This window comes from Anopheles nili, chromosome X, assembly GCF_943737925.1.
Source record: "Anopheles nili chromosome X, idAnoNiliSN_F5_01, whole genome shotgun sequence".
NCBI classification, from domain to species: Eukaryota; Metazoa; Arthropoda; class Insecta; order Diptera; family Culicidae; genus Anopheles; species Anopheles nili.
The window spans coordinates 3,325,423-3,351,418 of record NC_071293.1 but is presented as its reverse complement, the minus strand read 5'-3'; the positions used below and the strand labels follow the sequence as shown (position 1 = coordinate 3,351,418).

Sequence of the window (25,996 nt, the reverse complement as noted above, 5' to 3'; positions counted from 1 at the left end):
ACCCTCTAGCATGCCCACTTCTGACCGAATGGGTGTGGTTCGGAGCTTCAAAGCGGAGACACCGAGGAGAAACATACGAAAGGATAGCAGCAGCAACAACCACAAAAAAACCCGAAATAACAACGCGATTTAGAACCACCAATCGAGCTTGCATAGTTAGAGGATGAAGTGAAGCATTAAAAACATACACACACACAAATGCCATACGATAGTTCGGACAGGGAAGGTTAGAAGAAACAATGGTAAAAGCAACTCGAGGTGCAAAGGAAAAAAATCACACGATCCCTTGCTGATGTCATCCATTTTGCATTGAATCGATATTCACTGGTAACGACTACGCTGCAAGGACGTCTTTTCCGATCGACCGGTAAGGATAAATGCCAAACTGCGGTCCGCCACAAAAATTGCGCCAAAAATTGTTTCCGTATCGTTATAATTTCTGCAAGACATGTTTCACACCTTAACCACGTGATGTAATGACTTCCGGGTGGAAATAAAATATCTAAATAATGTGGAGCCGTCTTTTGCGAGGGGTTTCAATCATCTCCAAACGTTGGGAAACTATTCTGGATGTATACCGAAAGAAATAAACCGAACACACAGCGCTACCTTGGTTCAACCCCCTGGTTGGGCCGATGTCTTTTATTTTGCCATTGTTCGCTTACAGATAAATAAGGTTCCCTCTAGGGTGGCACCCCGCCACGGGCGAACCGGAATGCTAGCAGCAGGCTGAGCATATAACAATAATAAAATTAGCAACTAGTGATGGGCATAAATTAGAGACCGGCACTCGCCGGTTGGTCGGAAAACAAGCGAGAAATGGGAGGAGGGAGCGATCGCTCCGGGTCATGATTTGTTCGAGATTGGAGAGAGGAAGAGTACCGCTTAAAGAGTAAAAGAGTTATCGAAAATAATTGCACAATTTAATCGCAGGGCTCGAGCCCGAATCGCGGGAGTGAACTGCAAAATCCACGGTACGACCGCATCATCCAGGGTTCCAGCCCTGCCAATAGCAGTGTAAGATGACTAATCACGCCGGCCAGGACAGCCGACGATAGTGACGAGAATTATTGCAATACTAGTGCTGGACAATGTAGCCTAAGGGTTAATTGTACTAGTCCCGTTTGGTAGCGGTGCGATCACTAATTCCTATCGCACGGTGTGGTTCCAAAACAGGAGTCGATCATACGGCTACAAACAAACAAAAAAATTAGACGAAACGCAAAAACACAAATAAACAAACAAAACAAAGAGATGGGCGATGCCCGTCAGATCGTCGTTCGAATCAGATCAGTTAAGGTTCCGACGGAAGGCCGGATTCGGTCGGGATAGCCGCAGGTGACGTGGGAGAGGAATCGGCCGGCGTCGCAGGTCCTGCGGATGATTCAACCAGCGCCAGGAGCCGTTGGCGGGCCTTCTTGTCGCTACTGCACGCACACTGCACCAGCCCAGCCAGATGCTTCGACGAATAACCGTGCGGTTCGAGCAACCACTGCTCGAGCAGGTCCTTCGGTAAGTAGTACGCCTTCACGTACTGCTCGACGTACGCCCGATGCTCCGGATGTTTGCCACCGGACACAATCTCCAGCAGCGACCAGAAGTGGGTGAAATCGAGCTGCATCAGCGCACGACCACCCGCCGAGCACTTTTTGGCATTAGAGAACCTGACGACAAAGGAGAAAGCAGGTTAGTTGGTTCTGGAGATCGTGCAAAGCCAACGTGAGCTATTACCCTTCGACGAGGAGATGCGTTAGCACGTGTACGAAACTGTCCCACAGTACATCCCGGGACAGCAACACGGAGGAGGTTTCCTCTTCCAGCTTCATGGCAAAGTACTGGACACCCTGCGAATGGGAAAGGATATTCGAATGATCATGAGAGGTGTCACAACCCACCATGTATAACCAGCAAACTTACCCGGTTGATGGTGTCGATGTACGGCGAATGTTGCACGTTCACGTGGTTGATGTCCCATTTGACTTTGTTCATTGCGCCCAACACGGCCTGCAGATCGATGATGCGAGCCGTTGAGCACATAAAGATGGGCTTTCGTACATCCGGTACGTACTCCGCCGTACGTACGAGGTACTCGCGTAGTGCCGTCTGTGTCCAGCCACCCTCATCAAGATTACCACCAGCTCCAAGCAACCCACCCAAATACGGTTCCATCTGGCGGAACTGGGCCACGAGTGTGAGGCAGCTTTCGCTCGCGACGATACGTCGATGCAATCCGTACACCGTGTCCGGATCAGACAGATCTGGCCGCACCATCTCATCTGAGAGTGGCCAAACGCGGCGCAACTTCGGTAGCAATTCTGCCTGGATACGTTGCAGCGCCGTACGAAGCCGCCCACTGGCCAGGTTGTCTCGTGGCACCGGCAAATCTGCGGAAAATAGATCATGCACCGAGTAGAGATAGTAGTCGATTAACTCGGCCATCGAGCGTACGATGTGAGGTGTGATTGGGTGCAGCAGCTTGCAGAAGTAGAGATATCGCCCGATACACCGTAGCACCGTGAGAGACGTGTTAACCACGACGATGGGTGTCGAGGGTGCTGTCGAGACGGTCGGAGGCACGTGAGGACCGGGTGAGCCTGGCGATTGCTGCTCATTATTATCGCTGCTATCCTCCGAGCAGTAGTAGGACGATTCATCCGCGATTCCGGCCAGGATATCCTCCTCTAGCATCGTGCTGTCGAAGCCACCATCAAACGGTGAGCTCTTCTCGGTAAAACGCAGAAAATACCCACAAGATCCGTACAGCGAGCTCTCATCCTGCGAATGCATCGACGATGCACTGTCCGGGATCAGATCGGCAGCGGGTGTCTCTCCACTACGAGCCGTTCCGGCAGGACTACCGCGGGCCGTTCGAGCGGCTGCTGTACGTGCGAGCGCATGTCGGAAGTTCCGATACTCTTGCAGCTGTGTCACATCGTGGAAGCTTCCAATCGGTACCCACACCTCGTGGTCGAAGAACAGCCCAATCTCCTCCAAACAAGCGGCATGATATCGCCGGAAGAACTCCATGCTCTGTTGCTGCATCGTGGTGAGTAACCGCTCGGATCGGCTGTCACAAAACTCGCCTCCAACCTTCTTTAGTCGCTGCACTATCGCCAGTATCTGCACGAACTGATCGTACTTGAGCGCGTGTAGCCGACCGGTGCCGATAAACACGCACACCTTGCCCTGGACATCATTCCACAGCCGGAACTGGCCCGTCTCCAGCTTCTGGTGGATGTACTCCTGATGGAAAGCGGAAGACGATCGGTCGGGCGGATCAGGCCCGGTTCCTGGCTCTACCGGTGGAGGTGCTTTCTCGTAGAGACAGCGATTCTGGTGCCAGCAGCGGACTTGGTGGTACGATACCAGGATCTTCCAGAAGGCGCGGCAAAGTGCCGTCAAACAATGCACGTACTTATCCACCGGAACGCAGTCGCACATTTGCTCGTACGTCAGCTTCTTGCTTTCCTCCACGCTTACGTCCATGTGCTGGCGTAGGACGGTGAACGCGGCCGTGTGCACCGACGAGACGAAGTTCATATGCAGCTGATCCATCGCGATCAGCTGCTTGCCGAGCAGCTGGTATGCCTCCTGCAGCTTCTGGTAGCGAGCTGGCTCGAACTCGGATGGCATCTCGCCCAAAACGCTCTCCAGCTGGACTTCCGTCAGCAGCAGCGTATCCTGCAGCTTGTGCGACAGCGACTCGACACACCGGTACTGGTGGAAGCGCTGCGACAGGTTCTTGTTCTCGAGCAGGATCGCGATCGCCCCACCGTAATCGGCATCCGTCAGCCGACGCTGTAGCCGTTGGTCAATCGAACGCATGCTCTTGAGAGCAGTCAGGGTGCGCAAAAGGTTCACCAATGTCTGGCGTTTCTTGTAAGCGGCCAATATCTCCAGATTCGTCGTCGTCAGCAGTAGCTTAGAGGTGTCGAGCTTAAGGCGTGCCGCTCGGCACATTCCCACAGTGTCACGCAACAACCGCTCCGTCTCGCGGATACGCTGGAACTCCTCGTCGCAAGCGGTCCGCTGTTCCAGGATCAACTGGAGCACCTTTTTCGAGATAACCCGGTGCTGGCGTTTCAGCACTCCCATTGACTGCTCGATCGAATCGCAATCCAACAGCTGCTCGCGTTCGGAAAGCTTACGCAGCTCGTGCAGCCCGGTGTTGCTGCCACCGTCGAAGTAGATTGCCTCGGTGGATTCGAGCACTTCCTGGTCGGAGAGCTTCCCCGACCCACTAGCGGATTGATCATCAATGGTGCCTTTCCGAACACCGACGCTGAGGTCGTCACGCGTGATTTCCTCCACCCAGTCATATTGTCCCGTGGTGCCAGCCCCACCAGCTGTTGACCCGTGAGAGCCCTGTTTCGAAGTTCCAGCTGGAAGTACCGCACCGGAAGCGACCCGGTTCGCCTGCTGCTGGTGCATGTAGTAGTCCGTGAAGCCCATCTTTGGAATTTTAACCTCCTTCTGGAAAAAAAAGTCGAATGGTAAAAGCCACCATTAGCGGAGGGAAAGTTGTACCAGCTGATCACCTCACCTTCTTATTGATCAGCTCCAGCACTTTGTACTTGATTTCCTCCACCTTCTCCATGGCCGGTTGATGGAAGCCGCACGGTTCAGCGTTGATGGTCACACAGTTTGTGCGAGATTGATCGGTGTCGTTTACTTAGTTTTTGCTGCCTTCCTGTCTTACCCAACCAAACAACCAGCTCGAGCTGCTCGACGCGCAGTGGTAGTATGAGATGCGAGGTGGATAGCGGTCAGACTATCGCGAATTCATGTCCACCGCCGCCTGCAGCTCGCGCTGGTTCACTCGAGGTATCGTGTGCTTAAATTAACGCTTTTCATCACCTTCACACGTCTTACGAGCTAGCGGATCACACGGGTGCATTAAGTTTGGAATGTCTTTATTTTATTTTTCCCCCTTCTTCGCCTTCTTCGCGTTTAATGATTCACATCGCGAAGTACGGATGTTTAGCTTTCTAAGCAAAAGCAACACGAGGGGTAGTCCCATGAACACGATCAAAGGCACACACCAAACCCATGTATAGGGTTTTTTCTGTACATCCCCAACAAGAAGGTGAGTAAAACTTAGCAGTTTTTCATTAAAATTACAAAGTTTTCCGCCCACAACAGTACTGACTAGAGCAATTGCCCCACAGACACAATCGGGTGATGCCAATAGAAACGTCAAATGTGACATGTGATTTTTTGAATTTCAAAAATTTCTTCCGCTGCATTTCTGACTGTTAACGTGATTGTATTCCAAACAATCACGTTTTTCCAAGAAATGATTTCACTCGTGTTGTTTTTTATAGATGGAATAAGGGAATTTTTAATTTTTAAAAATTAGTATATGCCATACCTAGAATATATTCATCATCTTCCGACAAACTTGCATGTGGTTTAAATTTTGAACCAGATCGTAATTTTATTTCTTTCGACACAAATTTAAAATGACTGCATCATTTTAGTGACATCACCGTGTATCTCATTGAGTTTATTAAGTATCGATCAGTACGTACTCAAATAATCAAAGTGAAAAGAAGTCTTTCGACGCTCGCCAAAAGAGCACGTGGTTTCACGGACAACCACACTCTTCGACGATCATTTTCGCCAAATCTTGCTTGATAATTCGACCATCAGGCCCGTAAAATATCAGCGACATTGGCGAGTATTTAACCGGGGCACAGCATTGATGTATACCAGCAAGACCCGAGCCCCCGCCAGCACCCCCAACACCACCACCGCCAGCTTTATGATGCATCTTACCTAGCCCTCTACCAGCGGTACTACCCTGACGTCGGTACTGATCGATCACATAGTGGTACTCAGAGCTGAATTTGTCCGCCAGATGGCAACTACCCTTGCAGTAGTTGGCGTAGTAACCGTGCGGCCGTATAATCCAGTCGTCCCACTTGAGAGCCTTAAAGTCGACATAGAACTTCTGCTTGCAGCACTGCTCATTCGGTGCCCCAGTGCAGTCTAGAGCACGGCGCCTCAACCGTCGTACCTGGGTCGTTGCAAGGCTCACGAACAGATGAGGCCGGTTGTAGTCATCGTCCGTACCTTCAGCATACGCGACCTTACGTTCCTGGCTTTTTGGATGCTTCGATTTGAACATCGATCGTGGCGCACTGTCCATCATCAGCACCGGCTTCTGCTTCCGGCTGGCGTATAACCCCACACGCGAGTAGTGATGCAGATGGTGATGGTTGGTGGCGTGCTCAAAAATGTGCACCCGTATCTTGTTCCCGCAACCGGAACAGTCGACAAACAGCTTGAGGCTATCGTTTCGTTTTTCACCGTGCCACTGACGGACGGCGTTTGTGAGATCAATCTGCTGCCAGCCGAGTCCCGTCTCGAGCGGGATGGTGTGTTTAGCTATCATTTCCGTGTGCTTTGAGAACTCCTGTGAATGATCACAACGATAAGCAACAGGAGATGACATCCGCAGGACCCAAAGTGCATTACTCACCTCTTCCTTGCTCATTGTGTCGGCTGGTTTCGAGCCGTTGATAATGCGGAACACCCACAGGATCAGCACCTTGTTACCGCCGTGAAGGCTCCAATGGTTGTCTCCACCGGCCATGCTGCCTGCGTTTTTGCTCGCCTTGCTTTTCGGCTTCATTTTCAACTCCAATCGGATCCAAAGTGTGGCGTTATATACACGCATTGTACCGTCCATCGATGAAGGTATTGAACTTAGCGAGGGAAAGGTAAAAAATTGATGCCCAGGAATCGTTTCGCCTGGCACGTTGGAAAATCAAATTCCACCGTTATTCGAACGGAAATCACAATTTGCAGATATCCAAACACACGCTTGTTTTAGCAGACAATTTACATTATGGAAATTAATTTAATGCCATTTACATGCTGTTTAAGAATCATTTATTTGAAAAATAGTACGTCATATGACCGCAATGTTGTGTTCAAAACCCATCATGCACTAAGATTATTTTTGTATGTTTAAAATTCATCATATATATTAACATAATATCATACATCGTGACTAACAACTCGTCGTTCACTTAGTTGAGCATAATACAAACCTTACTAGCGCGTATCTCGAGCATTTCACTCCAACTCAGATTAATAAATAAAAAAAATAATCAAACAAATCAGTATATCAAGCAAATTTGAATTTCATCAATAAAATGCATTTATGGAATATGTTTTATCAAGATAAAAGTGTGCGTTTTACCTCCAGCCGTCCCGCGGTGTTGGTGCAACATCATTCTCAGAGCTAAAGATAACTGCTGCGATAAGAAGGCGAGACACGCGTGCGAAATCATTTGCACTCCCCGAGCTGACAAGTCAGTTACTCACCGGTAGCCGTAAACATCGATCATCACTCAACATCATGCTGACGACCTTCGCCGGAGCCCTAAGTTGCCCAGTGAGCACTGGGCACGTATTCCTCGTGCGGGCCAAATCGATCGACGGAGCTGAAAGAGTCGATATCGGTTTCCAGGCGGATAAAACGATCGACTCGGACGCTCTGCTGCACCTGTCGGTACAGTTTGAAGAACAGCGAATTGTGCGCAACACTCTACAGGGTGGTCAATGGCAACAACCCGAGCAGACCTGCCCGTTATCGCCGAATTCGCTGCAACGCATGTCTTCCGGTAAGAACAAATTTCGCTCGATCATCGATCATACAGTAGTTAATACCATTCTTTTCTGCCATCACACAACTTATATCTTAAACCTCGCTGCCACAGGGAAGGTATTTACCGTGTACATCCTCGTGGGGGATCAGCAATTCCATATTGCCTTTGACGGCATCCATGTTTGCTCGTACCAAATCAAAGGTTCGCTAGCCAATATTAAGGTTATAACCATTACAAAGGACGTGCATCAGGTGCTGTGCGTCAACCATAGGCAAGCTTTCCCGTTTCCGTATCCTGCGATACAGAGTGAGGATCCATCCTACTACTTCTCTAATGACGTTCCTCAGCCATTTCGACCAGGTACTACAGATTCGGGTTGGCGTTATTTACTTGCGCTTTAACTGTACATTGTCTGATTCACGACCCCACAGGTCATGCCATAATTGTTACTGCTATTCCGTTCGGGAATCCACGGGGAGGCTTTATCATCAAGTTCCTCGAAAATGGCAGCAAAAAGCAAGCGCTTCATTTTAATCCTCGCTTCGATCCATACTACGTGGTGGTTCGAAACTCGCACGCCACAGACGCACTGGAGTAAGTATGTCCGGAAAATGTAGCATCCGTTCGGTATTCACCTCGTTCTCTTTCTTGGCGTAGTTTCCGACAGGAAGAACGGTCCGGAGGGTTTCCCTTCATCATCGAACAACAGTTCAAGCTGGCCATCTTACTCGCAGAGAAGGAGTTCAAGTTCGCAATCAATGGTCGCATGTTCGAGACATATACCTACAAAACCCCACGTCAGCTGGACGTGCTGAATGGTTTCCATATCGAGTGCGTAAATGGCCTGCAGTTGGAGGTCACTGCCGTTGACCATTGCTATTCCGATTTACCCGAATTGGCCCGGTTTGAGGATTTGTCCCGTCCGGATGTGGATATTGTGTAGAAAATTCTCACACTGTGCAACAAAACAAAAAAACCATTCGAATACTTTAAGTGTTTTCCCACATTTCCTTGACTGATGGAAAGCACAGCTTGTCAGTTAGTTTTTTTTTCATGTACGTGTATTAAGGACATGCGCTGTATCACAATTAGGATATCCTTTTTGTTGCCAGATAAACGTGCCGTCAACTCAATGACAAGCAGTTATATCAAACGCTGCAGGAAAACGATCAAATACATGAAAATGCGTTTTTAAAAAAACTTGGTAGTCGGCGGCTTTTTTAAACATTGTTTCGTATTAATATTAACAATCTGTTCAGCAAAATATCATAAAAATCTGTTTAACAAAATATTACAGCAAAATGTTTTGATTTTCCTTACATTGCATCAATGAATACGTTTGAAGCACCCAGCTATTATCAACACCTTTAAAGCTAACGTAGAGATCTAGCGAAGAGATAAGATAACCGTATTTGCTTCGTGTTTGCGAAATAGGGGCGAAGTAAAATATCAGTCACAGTTACCGAAATTATCGACACTGTACGTATGGCATTGGTAATTTTCTAACATTTCTAAAGATTAGATAGCATGCTATGGGTTAGCTATCCAGTTGCACGATAAATTAAAAACGTCGAAGCTAAAGTGCAAGAGAATTGTCCCGGCAGCAACTGGGGCATCAAAGAAGAAGTGCAGGGGTGTAGGTGGTTGGTTCGGAACGATGGAAACTCCTTGTAAAGTGCGTCATCATTCTTTCAAAAGTCAGTTAAAATAAAAGTGCTAAAGTTTTCTCTATCGTTGCTTATTATCACGTAGATATTGATACTGTTAGTGCTGCTCTGGTGCGGTATCGGTGCCAACTCAGAGGATGTATCATCTTTATGCAGCAGGTGCACCTGCTTGATAGCGAATCAAACGTCAGCAGTTATGAGCTATGACCTGCTAGACTGCTCCCGTAGCAATCTGCAAAGCATGATCACAGAATGGCCGGAACAAATCGACACCAATGATCCGGAGCGTGAGATCGTATTTTCCTTATCAGGAAATAGCATCGAAACGCTTGAGCAGCTGCCGGCCACTAATACGACGCTGGTGTTCACTTGTAGGCATTCTAAGGTGAAAAGTCTGGCCAATGGGCTATTCATAGACTCTCCCAACGTCTTACGAGTCGATCTAAGCTGGAACATGCTGGACGGTGAGCAATTAACCGCCGAGGTGTTCCGTGGTCCGTACAATGATCACGAAAACACTCGCGCACTGTTGCTGGACGAGCTGGACTTGCGATCAAACGCAATAACGTATCTGTTGGAAAATGCGTTTGAACATATCACCAGCCTGCGTCAGTTATCTCTCGCGCGTAATCCCCTTAAGCAAATCACGCAGGGAACTGCCAAGGCTCTCGCTCAGCTGGTTAACATCGAGATTTTGGATCTGTCGTTTGCATCACTAACGGATATTGAGGCAACGGCGTTTGTCGGGATGCATGGTTTACGTGAACTCTACTTGCAAGGAAACCAACTAACAGAATTACCGGAAGCTATCTTTCAGTTGAGTGCATTAGTATCACTACATGTAGGCGAAAATCCTATCGAAATACTGAATATTCCAAGTCGTAAGTAACTGATCTTTGTCACAGAATGCATTTCTTAACTGGAACATTTTTAATATTTTATTTTGACATTTTTTTTTATTTCAACAGCGCTTGACCAGCTACAGCACCTGAACATCAGCAGCATGCCGTTTCTTCACACCATTGAAGTAGAATCTTTTCAAAATATAAAATCACTGCAGACATTAACAGGTCGTAACAATTCGGCGCTGGAAATTTTTGATTTAAGTGTACTGCGTCATGTGGCTGGTTTGCAAGAGGTAACACGCCTTTAAGGATTCGTTTTACAAACATGCTTCAATCAGTCGCTCTTCTTTCCAGCTCGACTTATCGCAATCAAACTTAAAACATCTCAGCACACCATTGGAAGAAGGATTCCACGAAGAGCTACCACAACCCGAACCGAAGCCGTACGTTAATGTCTTGGAAGTGTTGGGACTGAGAGAAAACCCCTGGCACTGCGACTGCGATCTGCAACAGATCCTGAAGCAGATCAATTACCAACGACTGTTGGATCCTGACGAGGAGACACGATGTGAGACGCCATACATGTTCTCTTCTCTGCACCTCACCGATCTCGATTATATCGAGGTGTGCGATAGTCCCGCCAATGATGGACCTAAAAATCCCGGCTACGAAAAACCCGCTTTTCTGCGCCCAAGGGCCATTTTCCTATCACTGCTATCGGTGGGCGTGGTGCTCGGGTTAGGTGTCATTATAGGGTTATTTATTGTTTGTCTCAAACGCAGACTCAAAAATAATAGGATTGCATTTTCATCTTCGGTTCGATACACATCGGTTCGAGAAAGCACTGCATCCAAGGGGCTTCCAAGAGGCGCAATAGCGATACAATATGTGTATGAATAGTATTTAATAAAACGAATATGCATTAAATTTGTTGCAATTTTTAATTTATCTTCATTTGTTCAGCTGTTTAGTGCCCCTAGCCGTTAACGTCGCATAAAAAATAAGCGACACATAACCGTGTTTAATTTTTATGAGCACTTTTACCAGGTTCATAACATGTGTACATGGTTTATGACATAATGATGCCTGCTTACAATTCGAGCAGTTTTTTTAACGGCATTCTAGCTGTTTGCAAATTTGGAAGATGCGTTGCTGTCAAACTTCTGTATTGTTTAAGAACAATAAAAATACGAAGAGGACTATTTGGGTTGTTAGTTCGATTTTAAATATATCAAAAACACAAATCTACGAAAATCAACAACTTCCTTTAGAACTATTGCCTCCAATTTCAATCAAAACAATCAGTTTATAACACGTTTCGACTTTGCTGGGTGAGATTAGTTATGATTGTGTGGTGTGCTGTCTACGTGCAATCTTCTTAATAACCTGTGTGGCGTACGTTTATTTTTAGGGCAAATAGTAAATATATTAGAGGTAAACAAGAGGAATAAGTTTATAGAGTCGCAGCCCGTCTATTTCGATTGTCTGCTTGCATCAGGTGTGACATTTGTTTATATCTAACGGGAAGTGGCAGCCAACAACCTACTCTTTTAAACGCACACACACACACGCACAGTCCGGATGGATTCGGACGATGGTGCGGGGACTAAGCGATCTGGTCGAGGCCGTGGCCGCTCAAGGGGAACCCGGGGACGTGGCCGAGGACGCGGGCGTGGCCGTGGCAAGAAAGCAACACGTGTGATCTCCTCCGACGAGGAGGAGGAATTGGCTTCCCCCGAACCGGAGAAGGAAAACGGCGAACATACGGAGAAGCCTTCGTCGGGTAGCAAGCGACGCAGTATTGAGATTGAACCAATCAAGGAACCGATGGATATGGGACAACCACTGCCCGTGCCCGCCGAACCGGAACCAGAGCCGCTAACGGCGGCTACTCTGTTACCCGCTCCGACCAGCGCGCCACTTATTATAGACATGGAAGCAGACATCTCGCAGCTGGAGGCACCTACTTTCACGACCATCTCACGTGGCCCACCGGAGCCGATGCTGCGGTTAAGCTGGTCCCACAAAGTGAACCTGATCGGCGAGAAGGTACTCAACCCGATGATCTACTGCTGCGACCAATGCGACAACCCAATCCTGATCTACGGTCGCATGATACCGTGCAAGCACGTTTTCTGCCTCCGGTGTGCCCACTCCGACAACGTGAAGGTGGTGTGTCCACGCTGCAAAGAGAAGGTGATCCGGGTGGAGCAGACCGGGCTCGGGACAGTGTTTATGTGCACTCACGGTGGCACACGGTATGGAAATACGGGCTGCCGGCGGACGTACCTTTCCCAGCGGGACCTGCAGGCTCACATCAACCATAGACACGTGACCAACCCGGCGCCACCGATGCCTCCAGCCCAAACGATACAGCCGCTGATCATACCGACAGCCCATCAACCCACCCAGTCGATGGAGCTGTCGCCTATGAACAAGCTCCTGGCGGAGAAGGTAGGCACTGGCGTGTCGCCGCTACGCAAGAATTCATGTGAGCAACTCAATTCACCCCGGGCCGGCATAATACGAAGCGAACTCGATAACTACTATGGTTATAACAACGGAATGTACGCAACAGGACACTCTGGTAAGCTGAAAACGTACCATTCTTTAGCCAACTTGCTAACATCGTTCTCTCGTTCTGTTTTCATCTCATTTTTAGCCACCAGTCAGCACCTGCACATGCCGATTGGTGTTCCCCAGCAGTCACCAGTTCAACAGCATCTCTCCCGCACCGGTTATTCGCCGTACGGACACCAAGCTTCGTCCCCGCAACACCAGCAGCAACAGCAGCAGCAATCATCTGGCTCATCCTCTATATCATCGTCTCTCTGGAGTCAGTCCACTAGCCAGTACTATCGTTAAAGAGCGCTACATACATCTCGATTAATTCCTGTAGAAATGGAATACATGACTGCGCTACATAACGACTGCTGCAAAGTGATGGTGGAAATAAATCGATAGCAATGCCTCCAAAGCACACAAGCCACGTGCGATTTTCGAACCGCGATGACGCTAATAAATTAGAAAGAAAGTGCTCACGAACCACCATGTTACAAAAGATTTGTACAAAAGGTATAAATTTTATTGTAAAATGTTTGTACAAAAGGTTTGTAAGTTATTCTTTATTGTAACGCAAACACACTCATAGATTACTATTTGATATGAACGAGCAGACTAGCAACTATTAATGAACTGAATCTATAGGATGTCAATGATTTACCTGGTTTAGTGGAATAGCTAAAGAAGCTTTATTGAAATTCTCCTTAACAGCAGATTTCTGATCTAAGAATTTGGTACTTAATTTTAATTCTTTATATTCTTTTTCATTCATTCATTCCTGAATTATTTTATTCTTGAAAAGTGGTTTGAAAATTCATTAAAGCTTTTCCATTAGAATCAATTTTTTGTGATTAAAATCTTGTAACAACGAAAATCTCATTCTAGCTAAATAATTGGCTGCTTAGATATTCGCAGCTGAATCAGTTAGTAGATCGGGTGTATATTACAGAATATGTCCTTGTGTATTGGAATGATTTTCAATAAATTGGAGAAATACTACCAAGTATAGTGAATAAATAATTGACTTGTAACATTCACCCTGAAAATATTATAAGCTTTATAAGAATATAAAAACTGGCATAGACTTATTTTTACCCCGATTCCCTCCATAAACCGATGAGAGTCTTCTGTAATTACCATCGACCAAAGCTTCTTCAACCAATCGTTTAACAACAACTTTACCTTCCTATACCTGTGTCTTTCTATTTAAGTATCCTAGCCATCTATGATTAATATAATAGCTCTCAACTCCTCATCTGCTAGCAAGCATCACCAGCTGTTCCAACGAAGCATCGACTGTATCCGTTTCCTCATTCTGTAGCACCATGTCCCATGCAACGAAATCATCGAGATCACACTCGGACTGCACATCGTCAACACCCTGCTGAAACTGCCAACCACGACGGGAACGTTCCGCTTCACTGGCCTCAATACGCACCGTTCGGACGCGCTCCGTTCCGAATGTTTCGCGGAAAAACTGGACGTCCGTTTTACGGCGCACGTCACTAACGATGCAAATGTCCCTGTTGATCGAGAGACACGCTGCCCGGCAGAAAACCCCGTAATCTTCGCGACGTCGCTCGTCACTCCACACGATCATTTTCTCTCGATACTGCTCCTTGTATGCGCTATCGCTAAGTAATTCACTCAGGTCCAAGCCCATCTTTTCCGACCAGTGTCGTTTAATTGGTTCCGAAATGCGTATTATCTGGGCTCGATCTGGGCCTAGTCTACAAGAAGAAAAGGATGAGCCTCGATGCGATCGGTAATCGTGTCGATAGAATATGCTTACTTCTTTAGCAATGCCTCCGACAAATAGTCTTTGCCACATTTTCGTTTACCGCTGAAGAGTATGATAACCTTTGGAAGTTCGCTCCACGTGTCGCTCATTTTATAATCACGCGCTTTATTTGATTTCAAACTATCAAAATAACATTTAAAACATAGATTGTACCATTAGAAACGGTGCTCACTTCATAACTTTCTCTTTATAGTGGATGCTGCTATCCCACAAAGATAGCCAATAAGTTATGTCAAACTTGACACATCTCATCGATCGCGTACTATTCGTTTGGACCGGTTTTTGTACATTAACTGACTAGAAGAACAATATACTTATCTTAAATGATATATTGCCTTATACTTATCTTAAACGATATATTGGCTGATTGTCAACGCTATAGCCACATTTTGCGTTTGTGCAATTTAATTTTTAAGTATGATTTTATGAGCCGAGTTATAGAGCGAACTACAAGCTATAAAAGACTAAAGAAAGTTCGTGATCCGATGTAATGTTTTATTATTTCGCATAAATCATGCGAAATGCGATTTATACAATACACGTGCATCTGTTTGTACGTTTGTATTTTTACTGATTCCTTGTTCAAACGGGAATTTTGAGCCATATCGGCTTCGCGGTTGTGATCATCCGCTGCTCGAAAGGGCTTCTGTTACGCTGCTCCATGGGAGTTAGAACCTTTCTTCCATTAAATACTAGCACATGCTTTCCCATTGCTTTCGATGGCCTCAATGGAAGATTGCGTCAAGGTCAGGCACACCCTTCGGATGTTTAAATTTGGTCGGCTTAAGCGGTCGCATGCGAAGAGGATCGGAGGTGCGTATCGGTTGGTTCAACGACTCCTGGTAGTCCTCCTCCTCGAGCCTCTCGGATATGTTGAGCGTGAGCCGTTTGACACTGTCCTTTTCCTCTTGCTGCTTGCGCTCCTGCTCGCGGATGTACTGCGCCAACTGGCTGTCTTCCGGCGCCTCGAACGTTTTGTACATCTGTTGCTTGCCCTTGCCGCGGATCATCAACGCAAATGGGACGGCATCGGACTTAGCATGTTCCGGTTCCTACAACGGCACGTTTTGCAATGCATTAAGCTTCGCACCCCAAGCCAAGAATCCCAGAGAAAAGGACATCTCACCTGCAGCTGGTCGTAGGTTTTCTTCGTCTCGTTCCGGAAGGAGATCGGTATCGGGACGTTCTTTGGGTTAACCTTGGCGGAATCCTTCGCCCGCTGCTGGCAATACTCGGACGCCATCCGTTCGAACTCGCGCTCGAACTCGAGATCTTCTGGTTGCTTCTGCGGTGGAGGCAGCTCCGGCTCCACCTCGAGGTCACCGTCCCGATCGTCGTCGTAACACTCGTAATCCTCATCATTGTCATTGTCGTTATCGTTGTCGTTATCGTTCTCGTTGTCCATGTCGTTTTCGTTTTCGTCGTCATCGTCCTCGTCCTCGTCATAGCCCTCCAGCTCAAGGTCGGCCCCGTTCACCGTCGGCGAGGGCGATTCATCCTCGTCCCGATCCTCCCGCTTGACCATCGGTATCTTGATGTTGTACCCTTCCGAAACGTCGTCACCCGCGTCCGACGTGCAGTAGTCGGATTGCAGTGAATCCTCGTGATCCGTCGATTCCGCGGCATCGTGTTGTTGCTGTGTCTGATCCTGCTCCTGACTCACGCGCTCCAGCTCATCGCTGGGGTATAGTTTGTGGCGCAACTCCAACACGGCCGTTTTTGCCTGCTCGAAGCTACTGTACAGCTTCAACTTTGGCCGCAAGCTCTTCAGACACTCCCGGTACATGTGATCGATCAGGATGGGAAACAGATCCTTTGGGTTTGAAACGGCCAGCTTCTGGACGATGGCGGTACCAGGCGTGGTTGCGGCGAAGGTGTTACCCACGACGGTACCACCTCCCGGATCATTCGCAACTCCAGCCGACGATCGAGGCGCGCCGCCCACAAAGCAGGGGTGTGACTTTTTGAACCAATAGTACTGCTGAAAGAACACCAGAAAGCAGTCGAGACGGCGCCGGATTTCACCGGAGGAGAAGTACTGCCCGCACGTGTCCAGCAGCACACAGGCCAGCTTCAGCCGAAACAGCGATTCAGGCGGGTCAACCGCTGACGGGGGACCATCGTGCGAAAGGCTAACACCAAACGAAATGATCGAATACAGCGTGTTGAGGACGTTGTCCGCATCAACAAGCTGGTAGTTGTACAGCTCGCCGAGGTACTTAACCATCGCAACCCGCCGCTGCGCCAGTCTGTTGTCGTAGATCTCCAACCCCGCTCGAATGTCCTCGAACACGGTGTCTATGACGCGCACGATCGCCCGCTCCTGGTACGAGTTCAACCCAGCAACCAAATCCGCTAGGCTCCGGATCAAATGATAGCGGATGTTGTACGCCCGGGCCAGACAGCGTACCGCATAATCGAAGGTACGCTGGTCATCCCAGTCGAGCCGCCGCAGCAGCTTGATCAGCTTGTCCACGTTCGACTTGTCTAGCTCCTTGAAGATAAGATGCCGGATGTAGGTGTGGATAAGCGGGCGCACCTTGCGCGCCACCTTCAACCCTTCCGGCCGCTTTACCAAATAGTAGCAGTTCTCGACCTGCTGCGCATGCCGCCCATCCATCGTGGTGTTCATCTTAAGCCGCATCATCTGCTCGAGGAAGGCGTTCGTGCGCATGCGGCTGTCGGCACAGTTGTACAGGTAGACACCGCAAACCTCGAGAAACGCGCACGTCATCTCGATGTGGTGATGCTGGAAGCTGAGCAGCAGGCAACGTAGACAGTACAACGCCTCCAGCTTCTTGTAGATGCCGAACTTCACCAGCTCACCGATGTAGCGCACCACCTTGATCTTCGTCTCGATGTTAATCTGATCCTTCTTCTTCAGGTGGTACTTGAAGTCGATCTTGAGCATCTGGCAGAGCTCGTGCGCCATGTCCGGCGAAACCAGATCGATAATGGCGACGAAGCGCGCGTACATCGGCAGCAGATCGAGCCGGGTTCGCTGCACGCCAAACAGGACCTTTACCAACCGTTTGCGCTTACTTTTCGTGTTCAGGTTTAGTAGGAAATCGATCGCCGCGTTGTCGATCAGCTCCCGGTTGACGCAGTTTTGCAGGTTTTGAACAAACTGTTCGAAGTACCGCCGGTTGCCCTGATTGCTGGGTGTTCCGGCTCCACCACTAGCACCCCCAGCTCCCGCCTGACCCGCACCTGTGGCGGCATTGGCACCGCCTGCCAGATCGCTCTCATTGCTAGCGGAGCCTGGGAAAGCTCCCTCGATTAGCTCGCCGGGTGCATCCTGTTCAGCTGGTGTATCCTCCTCCAGCAGGTCTGCTGTGGATTCCATGTCCGCAAGGTCCGTATCCAGCTCGGGCAACTCCATGTCGAGCGTTTCCTCCGTGATGGGTGGTCCAGCCATCATGTCCGGTACTAGATCCGATCCCTCCGTATCTTCCTCCTCCTCCTGCTGTCCACCTTCGCCGGATTGTTTTTTGTCACAATAGTTTGGCAGAAACTGGCGCAGGTCGGGCAGGTCGACGTAAAACGATTTCGTTTCTTCGTCCCGCCACGGATCGAGGTTACCGAATTGTAGCTCCTCGCCCGCTTTACCATCGAGCACAGACCCCTCCGCCGGTGCACCCGGCTCGATGAGCTCCTCGAGCTGTGGCATTGCCTCGCCGAGGAGATCCGCCAGCGCGCTGGTCGACGCGTGCAGCTTCTCGTACGACGCCTGCAGTTGAGCCAACTGTTCGCGTTTTTCCGGCGTCACCTCGCCCTTCGACTGTAGCATTTTGCGGCGCGATATTTCCGCCTGCTGCAGCTGCTTGTGCTCCGTCCGCAGGTGACCCTCTAGGGAGTGGTAGTAATCACGCAGTAGGTTGCGCAGGTTTCCCTGTTTGTCCGGTGCCAGCAGCGGTGACACCGGCAACGTCACGTCATATTTGCGCGCCAGTTCGGTGATGCGCGTCGGAATCAGACCAGCATATTCATCACCGCAGTGCTTACAAAACGATAACACAATCGATAGGTTAACGTGCTCTTCTTTATCCTGCGCGATCAGTCCGGTCAGACAAGCGCCCAGCAGCGACAGGCCAGTCTTGTTCAGGAAAATGCCCACGCTGATCAGCTCCGCGTAGAACCGCAAATCGACGCGCATCTTGCTCGGGTTCGCCACCTTCTCGCCCGGTCGGATCTGTAGCAGTTTCTGCCAGTTCTCAAACAGCGTCGGCGCGAAGTCCGCGTAATGTTGATGGAGGTGGTTTGATAGTGTCAGCGCGGCCGCGATGTCGCTCATCTTCAGCTTCGCCTCGACCAATGCGGCGCTAACCTCCGAGATGTACTTCGTTAGGTTGAGTCCGGAGGCGTCCTGCATCAGGGATGGCAACTGCTGGGCAGTGAACTGCTTCAGACGCTTCACGAATGCCGTATTTTTCTTCAAGCTTGAATCGTACCGGAAAAAGTCCTCTTCGGCCGGGCGTTCGGGTGCGAGGTTCTGCTGACGTAGTTTTGCTTTCTGCTGGTAGCGTTCCTGCAGGCTAGCCACAAACATGTCCAGCTCGGCTCGATCGTCATTCGCGCCAGTGGAACCGGGCGGTGTGTCATCGGCGTTTCCGTTGCCTTCCGGTGCCGCCATCTCGTATTCGGTCTCTTGTGAGTCGCCGCTAGCATTAATCATTTACGGAATGCAGGGTTCTTGAAAACTGTCGGCACTGAGATATCAGAATGCGACAAGCTCGCCTAATTTTATCAACGAACAAATTGAACGTAGGTACTCAGGAACAATTGAAGTTCTTTATACACTTTTAAGTAAAAAACTTTACAATTTTCTTACTTACATTTAAGCCGTGCGTCGAGCTGCTGTTATAAAAACCAAAACAAGCAAAAATGTCAACGTATTTTGACATTTAACGACATCCACATTCCACTAGTTCATCTAAAAAACATGATCGTTGAAGTCGAAATTGAATGAGGGCCCATTAAAACATTTTCAATCGTTGCTTCCTCAAAAGAATGTTGCCTTTTTACCATGTGTTACGCTAAATAGATTTAAAATAGATACATTTACTATAACGAATAAAAAAAACCAGTATAGATATAGAATCAGATTTGAGGTTATAAAAACTATCGACATATTCTTGAACAAATGTAATTTTTAGAGGAGGTAGCTGCGATTCTTTCTTAATAATTACTATTGCATTTCTTTAAGTGGAATCTATCTACCTAATGGTCACTAATGTCCAACACTTTACACGTTTTCAAGCCATAGTGCATAATGACAGCTATCAGCCAGAAAACATATGATCAGTGAGGAATGTCTGGTTGCAGCACAGCAACACAAGGGCAGTAGCTAAGAGCAGACAGTGGGCTGTCTCGTTCCATCCGTGAACCCAACGTGTATAAACGTTGGCGAGCTCTTATTTCTTAGCATGAAAATGGCTGAGTTGTGAGCGTCGCTCTGCCTTTACCAATTGTTCCGAGTTTTTTCTGATGGTTCAGTTACGCATGGCGGTATTTGAATAGTTCGTGTGTTGTTTCCTAAGTTCGTATTTCCCCGGGCAAGTGGAGGTTTAGCGTGCGCAGCACCTATTAGCGATAATTCGCCTTTGCTGGATCGAGGAAGGAAGTAGGCGACGGTCGCGAACTGCGAAAGACTGCCAGAGAAAATCGAGGAAAAAACAGCAGCAGTGTTCGCACAAAAACTAGTCAGCGAGGTAATGCTATTGGTCGCGCAGCATGCGACGCTAACGTTAACAGAACACTGTGATTAAATTATGCTCTGATGCCAATCTCGGCCAATGTTAGTGGGTTTTGATCGTAGCCGCAAAGAGGAAGATTGCAATACACGGGAAGTAGTGCCTGTTAACCTATTAAGTATCATCTATTCGTTAGGCAAAATTCATACACCTACGGAATTTGTACCCATCCGCAATAGCACATGGTAAGTACATGGTTGCAGCATACTACTTAGTGCGGTGTTTTTACCTGTTGTGCTTCACATTCCTATGCCAAAAGTCTATCGATCTAGGCTGGTTTTGTTGTTTTCTTTACATCTTTGTTCTAAACTTACTAAATTCCATCGAAAATGCATAAATCACTCCGCTCAACAGTATGAAAAGAATGTATCATTTGCATTTGTCTTATTCCAACGATACTCGCTAAGGTAGAATTTGGAAAAAAAAATCTGAAATCATCGAATGAATCACTCGCCTATAACGGATGCATGTGCAGGATTTTTTGTCCCTTTATTATTATTATCTGGAAATTTTCATTATGCGCCATAATTCGGCATTCCTTCGGAATTCGAACAGTATGAGTCATAATACATTAATTGATGAACTCATAACCCATTTCCTGATCGATTCTTTTCGTAGAAGCAGTCTACTTGGGCGTATTAATCCGTTCTCTTGCGTTAGTTTATGTTACTGGTGGTTAGGAGACGCCACTATTCTTATCAAAGCAACCCTCCGATAGATGAGAATATGGGCTCTGCGCTAGTTCCTAGTTCATGTTTTTCTTTTGTTATATCAGTTTACACTAACCGCAAAGCGTCGCTATTAACATGGTCGCTTGAAACAAAACGAAAAGGCTCAAGAAAGGCAATGCTTAGTGCATCGATACGATCATTGATAACACTCGTAAGGAAGCAGGTATACTCCATTATGTAAAGTGCGATTATTATTGTTCCTCTTTGCAACAGTATGCTAATTTACGTAAGCACTGATTTCAATCTAAGCAACTTTGGCGGATGCACGAACTGGGCTCCAAGATCTCTTAACCTGTTGCAATCCTTCAGTCTGAAACTGAAATCTTGTGCTTGTGTTGTACATCCTGAGTACCATCAACGCTGTTTGATATAATTTTCCTTTCTCATTTTTAGCTGCATCCTTGCCCTTCGCATAAAAGGAGCTTGTATAAGGGGGGCCCAGTAAGCAGCGATTAAGACACAAAAGTCAAGTTCATACGTGACAGGGCCTCATCAGTGGACCCGAACTTTTAGAAACCGGAGCAGAATCTCGCAGACTCGCGGCAGACTTTTGAAAACTGACACCAAAGCGAACATCGGCGCTATTTAATGCATAGCAGCTCCCAGGGTAGTAGCATGGCTGCTACTCTGTTACAGCAGAAAGCATTCGTGATCAGCGGAACTAGCTCGAACAATGCTGGTGACGTCGGTAGTGCCGGCGCTAGTGGCGGCTCGGTCGTTTCCGGTTCCGTTGCAACCACAGTCGAAGCAACCGTCGATGGGGTCGGTGTGGTAAAAACCTTCATACCAATTACGAAAACCATCAGGCATCATCAGTTTGTGCCCATCAACCAGCTTCCGGTGGAGTTACGCGCTAACTCAAAGCCCGGTGCGTACGTCGTGGTGTCCTCAGCTCCAAAAGTAGGCAACAACTGTGGTGCCTACAAATCCGTGCAGTACCGAAAGATATGCAGCAACGTGCCTCCAGACCAATGTGACCGTCCGGCGGACTCCTACGAGCGGGAGCAAACGCTGGAGGATATGTTTATGCCATTATCTCAGCAACCGGAACCAACCTCTCAGTCAGCGGCGGCACCGAATTCCGGGTGTGTCTGGGATGCAATCGAACCACCGCTGCCAAGTCCACTCGTCCCCGCATCAACCAATCAAACCCCAATCAACCCACAGCCTGGCGAACTAGTTGCACATGGTTACACCGGAAATAGCGCGTTCGAGGAGGATGCTGCTGGTGCTGCCCTTATCACCGACATTCCCATGAACGCCTCCGACATACTCGTGAACAACGTCGATGTGGCCGCTGAGGCTCCCACCCAAGACAGCGAGGTTGAACCCGAGCCGGAGATAGATATAGTCATCAACAACGTGGTGTGCTCGTTCAGCGTGCGTTGCCACCTGAACCTGCACGAAATCGCCCTGAACGGTGATAACGTAGAGTTCCGCCGGGAGAATGGCATGGTGACGATGAAGCTACGCCGCCCCTACACAACTGCCTCGATTTGGTCCTCCGGCAAGATCACCTGCACCGGTGCCACCTCGGAGGAGCAAGTTAGTGAAACGCGAATCCAACTACTCCAATGAGACCTGAGATACTTATCTATTTCGTTGCATTATTTATAGGCCAAGGTAGCGGCTCGGCGATACTCGCGTTGTCTCCAGAAGCTCGGCTTCAACGTTCGGCTGCGGAACTTCCGCATCGTGAACGTGCTCGGCACCTGCAGCATGCCTTGGGGCATTAAAATCGTTAACTTTTCGGAAAAGTACAAGAAGGATGCTAGCTACGAGCCAGAGCTGCACCCGGGCGTCACATACAAGCTGTACGCGCCAAGAGCGACATTGAAAATATTCTCAACCGGAAGCATTACTGTTACGGGTAAGAGCAGTTGCCATTCCGTGTACTTTTTAAAGCTTCTTACGCATCGCAGGAGCATAAGATAAACGTTAATACATTTAATCCATTGCAACACATTTTCCCACAGCTGCCAGTGTGGCTTACGTACAGGCGGCAATCGAGCATATCTTTCCGCTCGTATACGAGTTCCGCAAAAAGCGCAACCATTTGGAAAAGCTCGAGTTGCTGAAGCAGCCGCCCGTCATCGAGCACCAGGACTTCGACATGGAGGACGGCAACTTCCCAGTAGACGACGGACCGCAGGAAGGCGACCTGTTGATGTCTGACGGGGAAACGTACCCTGGGAAGAGACACTGCAACGGGAACACCAAAGCAATCGACGAAAGCAATAGTATTAAAGCTGAATTTGGCAACAAGGGGCGACGGTTCGTACACTAGAAGATGGTGTAAGGGAAGTGAGGGGGGGAAAACAAGTAGTGCAGTTTTCCGCTCACCGGATTGCACTGTTGGCCAAGTTCGCCTTTAGACGTAATTATTCCTTATCACGGACTTCCAAATTCATACCCGAGATGTAACAAGCTAGTATGCTCCCGCTTTCTCTCTATCTTACATACCAGTAACTCTCTCGTTCTGTTTAATTCTCACTTTCTCTCTATTTTTTCACCATTAATACACTTGAACATACTCAAAAACTAATTGCGCTTTAGCTGGAAATCATTAACGAATTGCAATCAGTTGTAATGATAAGACTTTCTCCTTTTTTTTGTAGACATAACCATGCATTATTGACCCATGATCGAGTGACCGTGCGGTCCTATACAATGTACAGTACCGTTGCTCTAACCACCCTTAGTTATTTCCGCTCAACGTGCTATATTTAAGATCTTTCTTGCGTATTTATTGAGTTAAGCACACCGCTAGACTACGTTGCAATAACGACTCGTACATTACGCGTTTCAGCCAGAGGAACGCACCGTGGTGTGCTTTAAATACGGAGGCTTCACTGCCATGCCTTACTTATCGCCGGACAGCACATCCGCCGGTCGCACCGATTCTCTTCAACGCTTTATTCATACTCATAATGTAGGATCGACATATTACCGATACACTGTTAGGCTAACCATAGACGTGTGAAGCAATCAAAACTGCCAGGGATGCGTCGTCCCGCGAGGAGAGGACGCGAAACGAGCGAGCTCGGCGACGACCGGCTAGATACGTTTGTCGATATTAGGCTTTAGCGTTTCGCGAAGTGCCCTAGAGTGTAGCGTTCCGTCGTACAAAGGCCAGCACCGCGCCTTAGGGTGGTTGGGGAAATTCGCAATCGAAAAGCAACTGCTACCCACTTGTGAAAGGAACCTGGCTGCCCATGGCTTGCCCGAGTGCAGGGAGGCAGTAGTTTTAATAGATTAGGCTTCTTTTTCTAGTGTCATCGCCTATCATAGTGGGTCGAGTTGCAACAGAGTGATTGTGACCGAGAGCATAACATATGATACGGCGCCAATGCTGTAGCCTGAAATGAATTTAGTTATATGAGCGCCCACGCGCCATGATGGAAATGGTTTTAGTTCATAAATTACTGTACTCTTCCCTACGAATTCCTTTAGTGAATTGAGTTTCGTTTGTTCGTTTGTATATTTCAATATGTGCAAGGAAAAGGAGATCAGCTTGTTTCATTGCAATCTCCTAGTTCGATTTCGTTTAAATGCACTTCAAACTCGTTTTATCGTTAAGTTTTTCCACAACCGCTCGGAAGGGGTTTATTACATGTTTATCTCAAGCTTTTATTTGTAAGCAACCACAGAATATGATCAAAGCCAGAACACTGCGCCACAGGAAATGGAAATGACAACAAAACGATACAAAACAGATTATACGAATAGTTTGCCAACAACTGGGTCAGCTAAATTACAGAGTGCCCTGATACAGCGGAAGGATCAAGCTGACGGAGAAGGATCTTTAAAACAAACATGCAAACAAATAATGATAATAGTAATATTAAGCGTACACAACATTACACTCTGGTGACGCGCCGAACTGAACATTTAGATTAGGGAAGCATCAACTAGTTGTAGTTACCCCCCAATGGATCATATATATATATATATATATATATATATATATATATATATATATATATATATATCAGCCAGTGGCAGTTCAGGTAGCAATCGTCAGATGAGACCAGATCACAATCGTAGAACAGTAGGAGTGATAAACCAAAGACTTACATTTGTATTATGCACACATCAAGTAAGAACGAAAGGAAATGGAAGGTTACAAGGAAATAAAACCTGGCTTGCGTTTGCTTTTGAGACGCAATATTTCTATTGAGTAAAAAAAGTATGCGAAAGATTGTATGTGACGGGAAGCTCGAGATGACAATGCTGTCCGGTTCTAGGTCTTCCATAAAGAGAGCAAGATTTCCGAGGAGTAGAGTGGGACTACATTTTTTCCGGAATTGATGTACGATCGATAATGGATTTTTCTCTTGCATAATTATCAGAATTCCGAAGAATTTTTGAGTGCGGCCCGTGTTGCTCACAGATTGTTCGGAAATTTAAAAAAGCTAACATATGCCCATCAGTTACGTCGTAATTTTACAGCCTTCAACCGAGTAAATAGGCTACTAATTTGAAAAGTCTATCGTTATGATTGAATGTTGGGTTGTGTTGCACATCTATGATAGTGTTGGAGGTTATAAAATAATCTTCAATGTTCAGGTTCAGTTTAAAACGGACAATACCACGTGCATGGAACAGAACCTCGAGCGGGCTCTTGGCTCCCAGCGTATGGAGTGTGTAATTAGGTTCACTGCCGTGCAGAATATTAAAATCGGGAAGAATTTCTTACCCTGTGACAACATCTCGAAAGCTAATCCATAAAATAAGCAAAATGGGAATGGGTGGCCTTGTTAGACATGAACAGGAACGAATAAATGGCATATAGAATGAGTCGGGGATAAGTGATTCAAAAAAGACGACACTATCATAAACGGTTTCGGGAGCTTTTCTCGTATGGTAGGGCCGAAAGAGTTGTCCAATAATAAATCAAATCAGAATAATATAGAATTTACTCAAACGTAGTATTTTATTTTTGAATTTAAATTGCGTTTGTATCTTCGCTTCACAACATAGTTTTCTTTCAGCAATTCCTTCAGGTCCATGGGCAG

General features: G+C 47.5%; 7 protein-coding genes across 8 annotated transcripts; 3 read left to right on the top strand and 4 right to left on the bottom strand.

The window, feature by feature from the left end:
• Positions 1-614: 614 nt before the first annotated feature.
• LOC128728820 (syndetin) lies at positions 615-4,597 on the bottom strand. Its single transcript, XM_053822467.1, has 4 exons — positions 4,544-4,597; positions 1,918-4,473; positions 1,732-1,844; positions 615-1,664 (listed from the first exon to the last, which is right to left on the bottom strand). Exons 1-4 carry the CDS (start codon positions 4,595-4,597, stop codon positions 1,295-1,297), a joined length of 3,093 nt encoding a protein of 1,030 aa, XP_053678442.1. The 3' UTR covers positions 615-1,294.
• Positions 4,598-5,480: 883 nt separating this feature from the next.
• Positions 5,481-7,058, bottom strand: LOC128728694 (inhibin beta chain). Its single transcript, XM_053822329.1, has 2 exons — positions 6,485-7,058; positions 5,481-6,418 (listed from the first exon to the last, which is right to left on the bottom strand). The coding sequence occupies exons 1-2, from the start codon at positions 6,692-6,694 to the stop codon at positions 5,588-5,590; spliced, it is 1,041 nt and encodes a 346-aa protein (XP_053678304.1). The 5' UTR covers positions 6,695-7,058; the 3' UTR covers positions 5,481-5,587.
• A 311-nt stretch (positions 7,059-7,369) lies between these two features.
• On the top strand, positions 7,370-8,562 carry LOC128728881 (32 kDa beta-galactoside-binding lectin-like). Of its 2 annotated transcripts, XM_053822532.1 has the most exons (4): positions 7,370-7,634; positions 7,731-7,979; positions 8,051-8,213; positions 8,277-8,562. In XM_053822532.1, the coding sequence occupies exons 1-4, from the start codon at positions 7,370-7,372 to the stop codon at positions 8,560-8,562; spliced, it is 963 nt and encodes a 320-aa protein (XP_053678507.1). The 2 variants fall into 2 exon arrangements, with proteins under 2 accessions (XP_053678507.1, XP_053678506.1); XM_053822531.1 differs by having other exon boundaries at positions 7,370-7,979.
• A 352-nt stretch (positions 8,563-8,914) lies between these two features.
• LOC128728458 (SLIT and NTRK-like protein 4) lies at positions 8,915-11,031 on the top strand. Its single transcript, XM_053822085.1, has 4 exons — positions 8,915-9,294; positions 9,372-10,167; positions 10,255-10,424; positions 10,486-11,031. Exons 1-4 carry the CDS (start codon positions 9,277-9,279, stop codon positions 11,029-11,031), a joined length of 1,530 nt encoding a protein of 509 aa, XP_053678060.1. The 5' UTR covers positions 8,915-9,276.
• Positions 11,032-11,712: 681 nt separating this feature from the next.
• LOC128728781 (E3 ubiquitin-protein ligase Hakai) lies at positions 11,713-13,099 on the top strand. The gene is made up of 2 exons (XM_053822426.1): positions 11,713-12,718; positions 12,794-13,099. The coding sequence occupies exons 1-2, from the start codon at positions 11,713-11,715 to the stop codon at positions 12,994-12,996; spliced, it is 1,209 nt and encodes a 402-aa protein (XP_053678401.1). The 3' UTR covers positions 12,997-13,099.
• An 846-nt stretch (positions 13,100-13,945) lies between these two features.
• LOC128728457 (phosphomevalonate kinase) lies at positions 13,946-14,583 on the bottom strand. The gene is made up of 2 exons (XM_053822084.1): positions 14,486-14,583; positions 13,946-14,423 (listed from the first exon to the last, which is right to left on the bottom strand). The coding sequence occupies exons 1-2, from the start codon at positions 14,581-14,583 to the stop codon at positions 13,946-13,948; spliced, it is 576 nt and encodes a 191-aa protein (XP_053678059.1).
• A 418-nt stretch (positions 14,584-15,001) lies between these two features.
• LOC128728456 (regulator of nonsense transcripts 2) lies at positions 15,002-19,127 on the bottom strand. Its single transcript, XM_053822083.1, has 2 exons — positions 15,621-19,127; positions 15,002-15,546 (listed from the first exon to the last, which is right to left on the bottom strand). The coding sequence occupies exons 1-2, from the start codon at positions 19,125-19,127 to the stop codon at positions 15,220-15,222; spliced, it is 3,834 nt and encodes a 1,277-aa protein (XP_053678058.1). The 3' UTR covers positions 15,002-15,219.
• Positions 19,128-25,996: the final 6,869 nt, after the last annotated feature.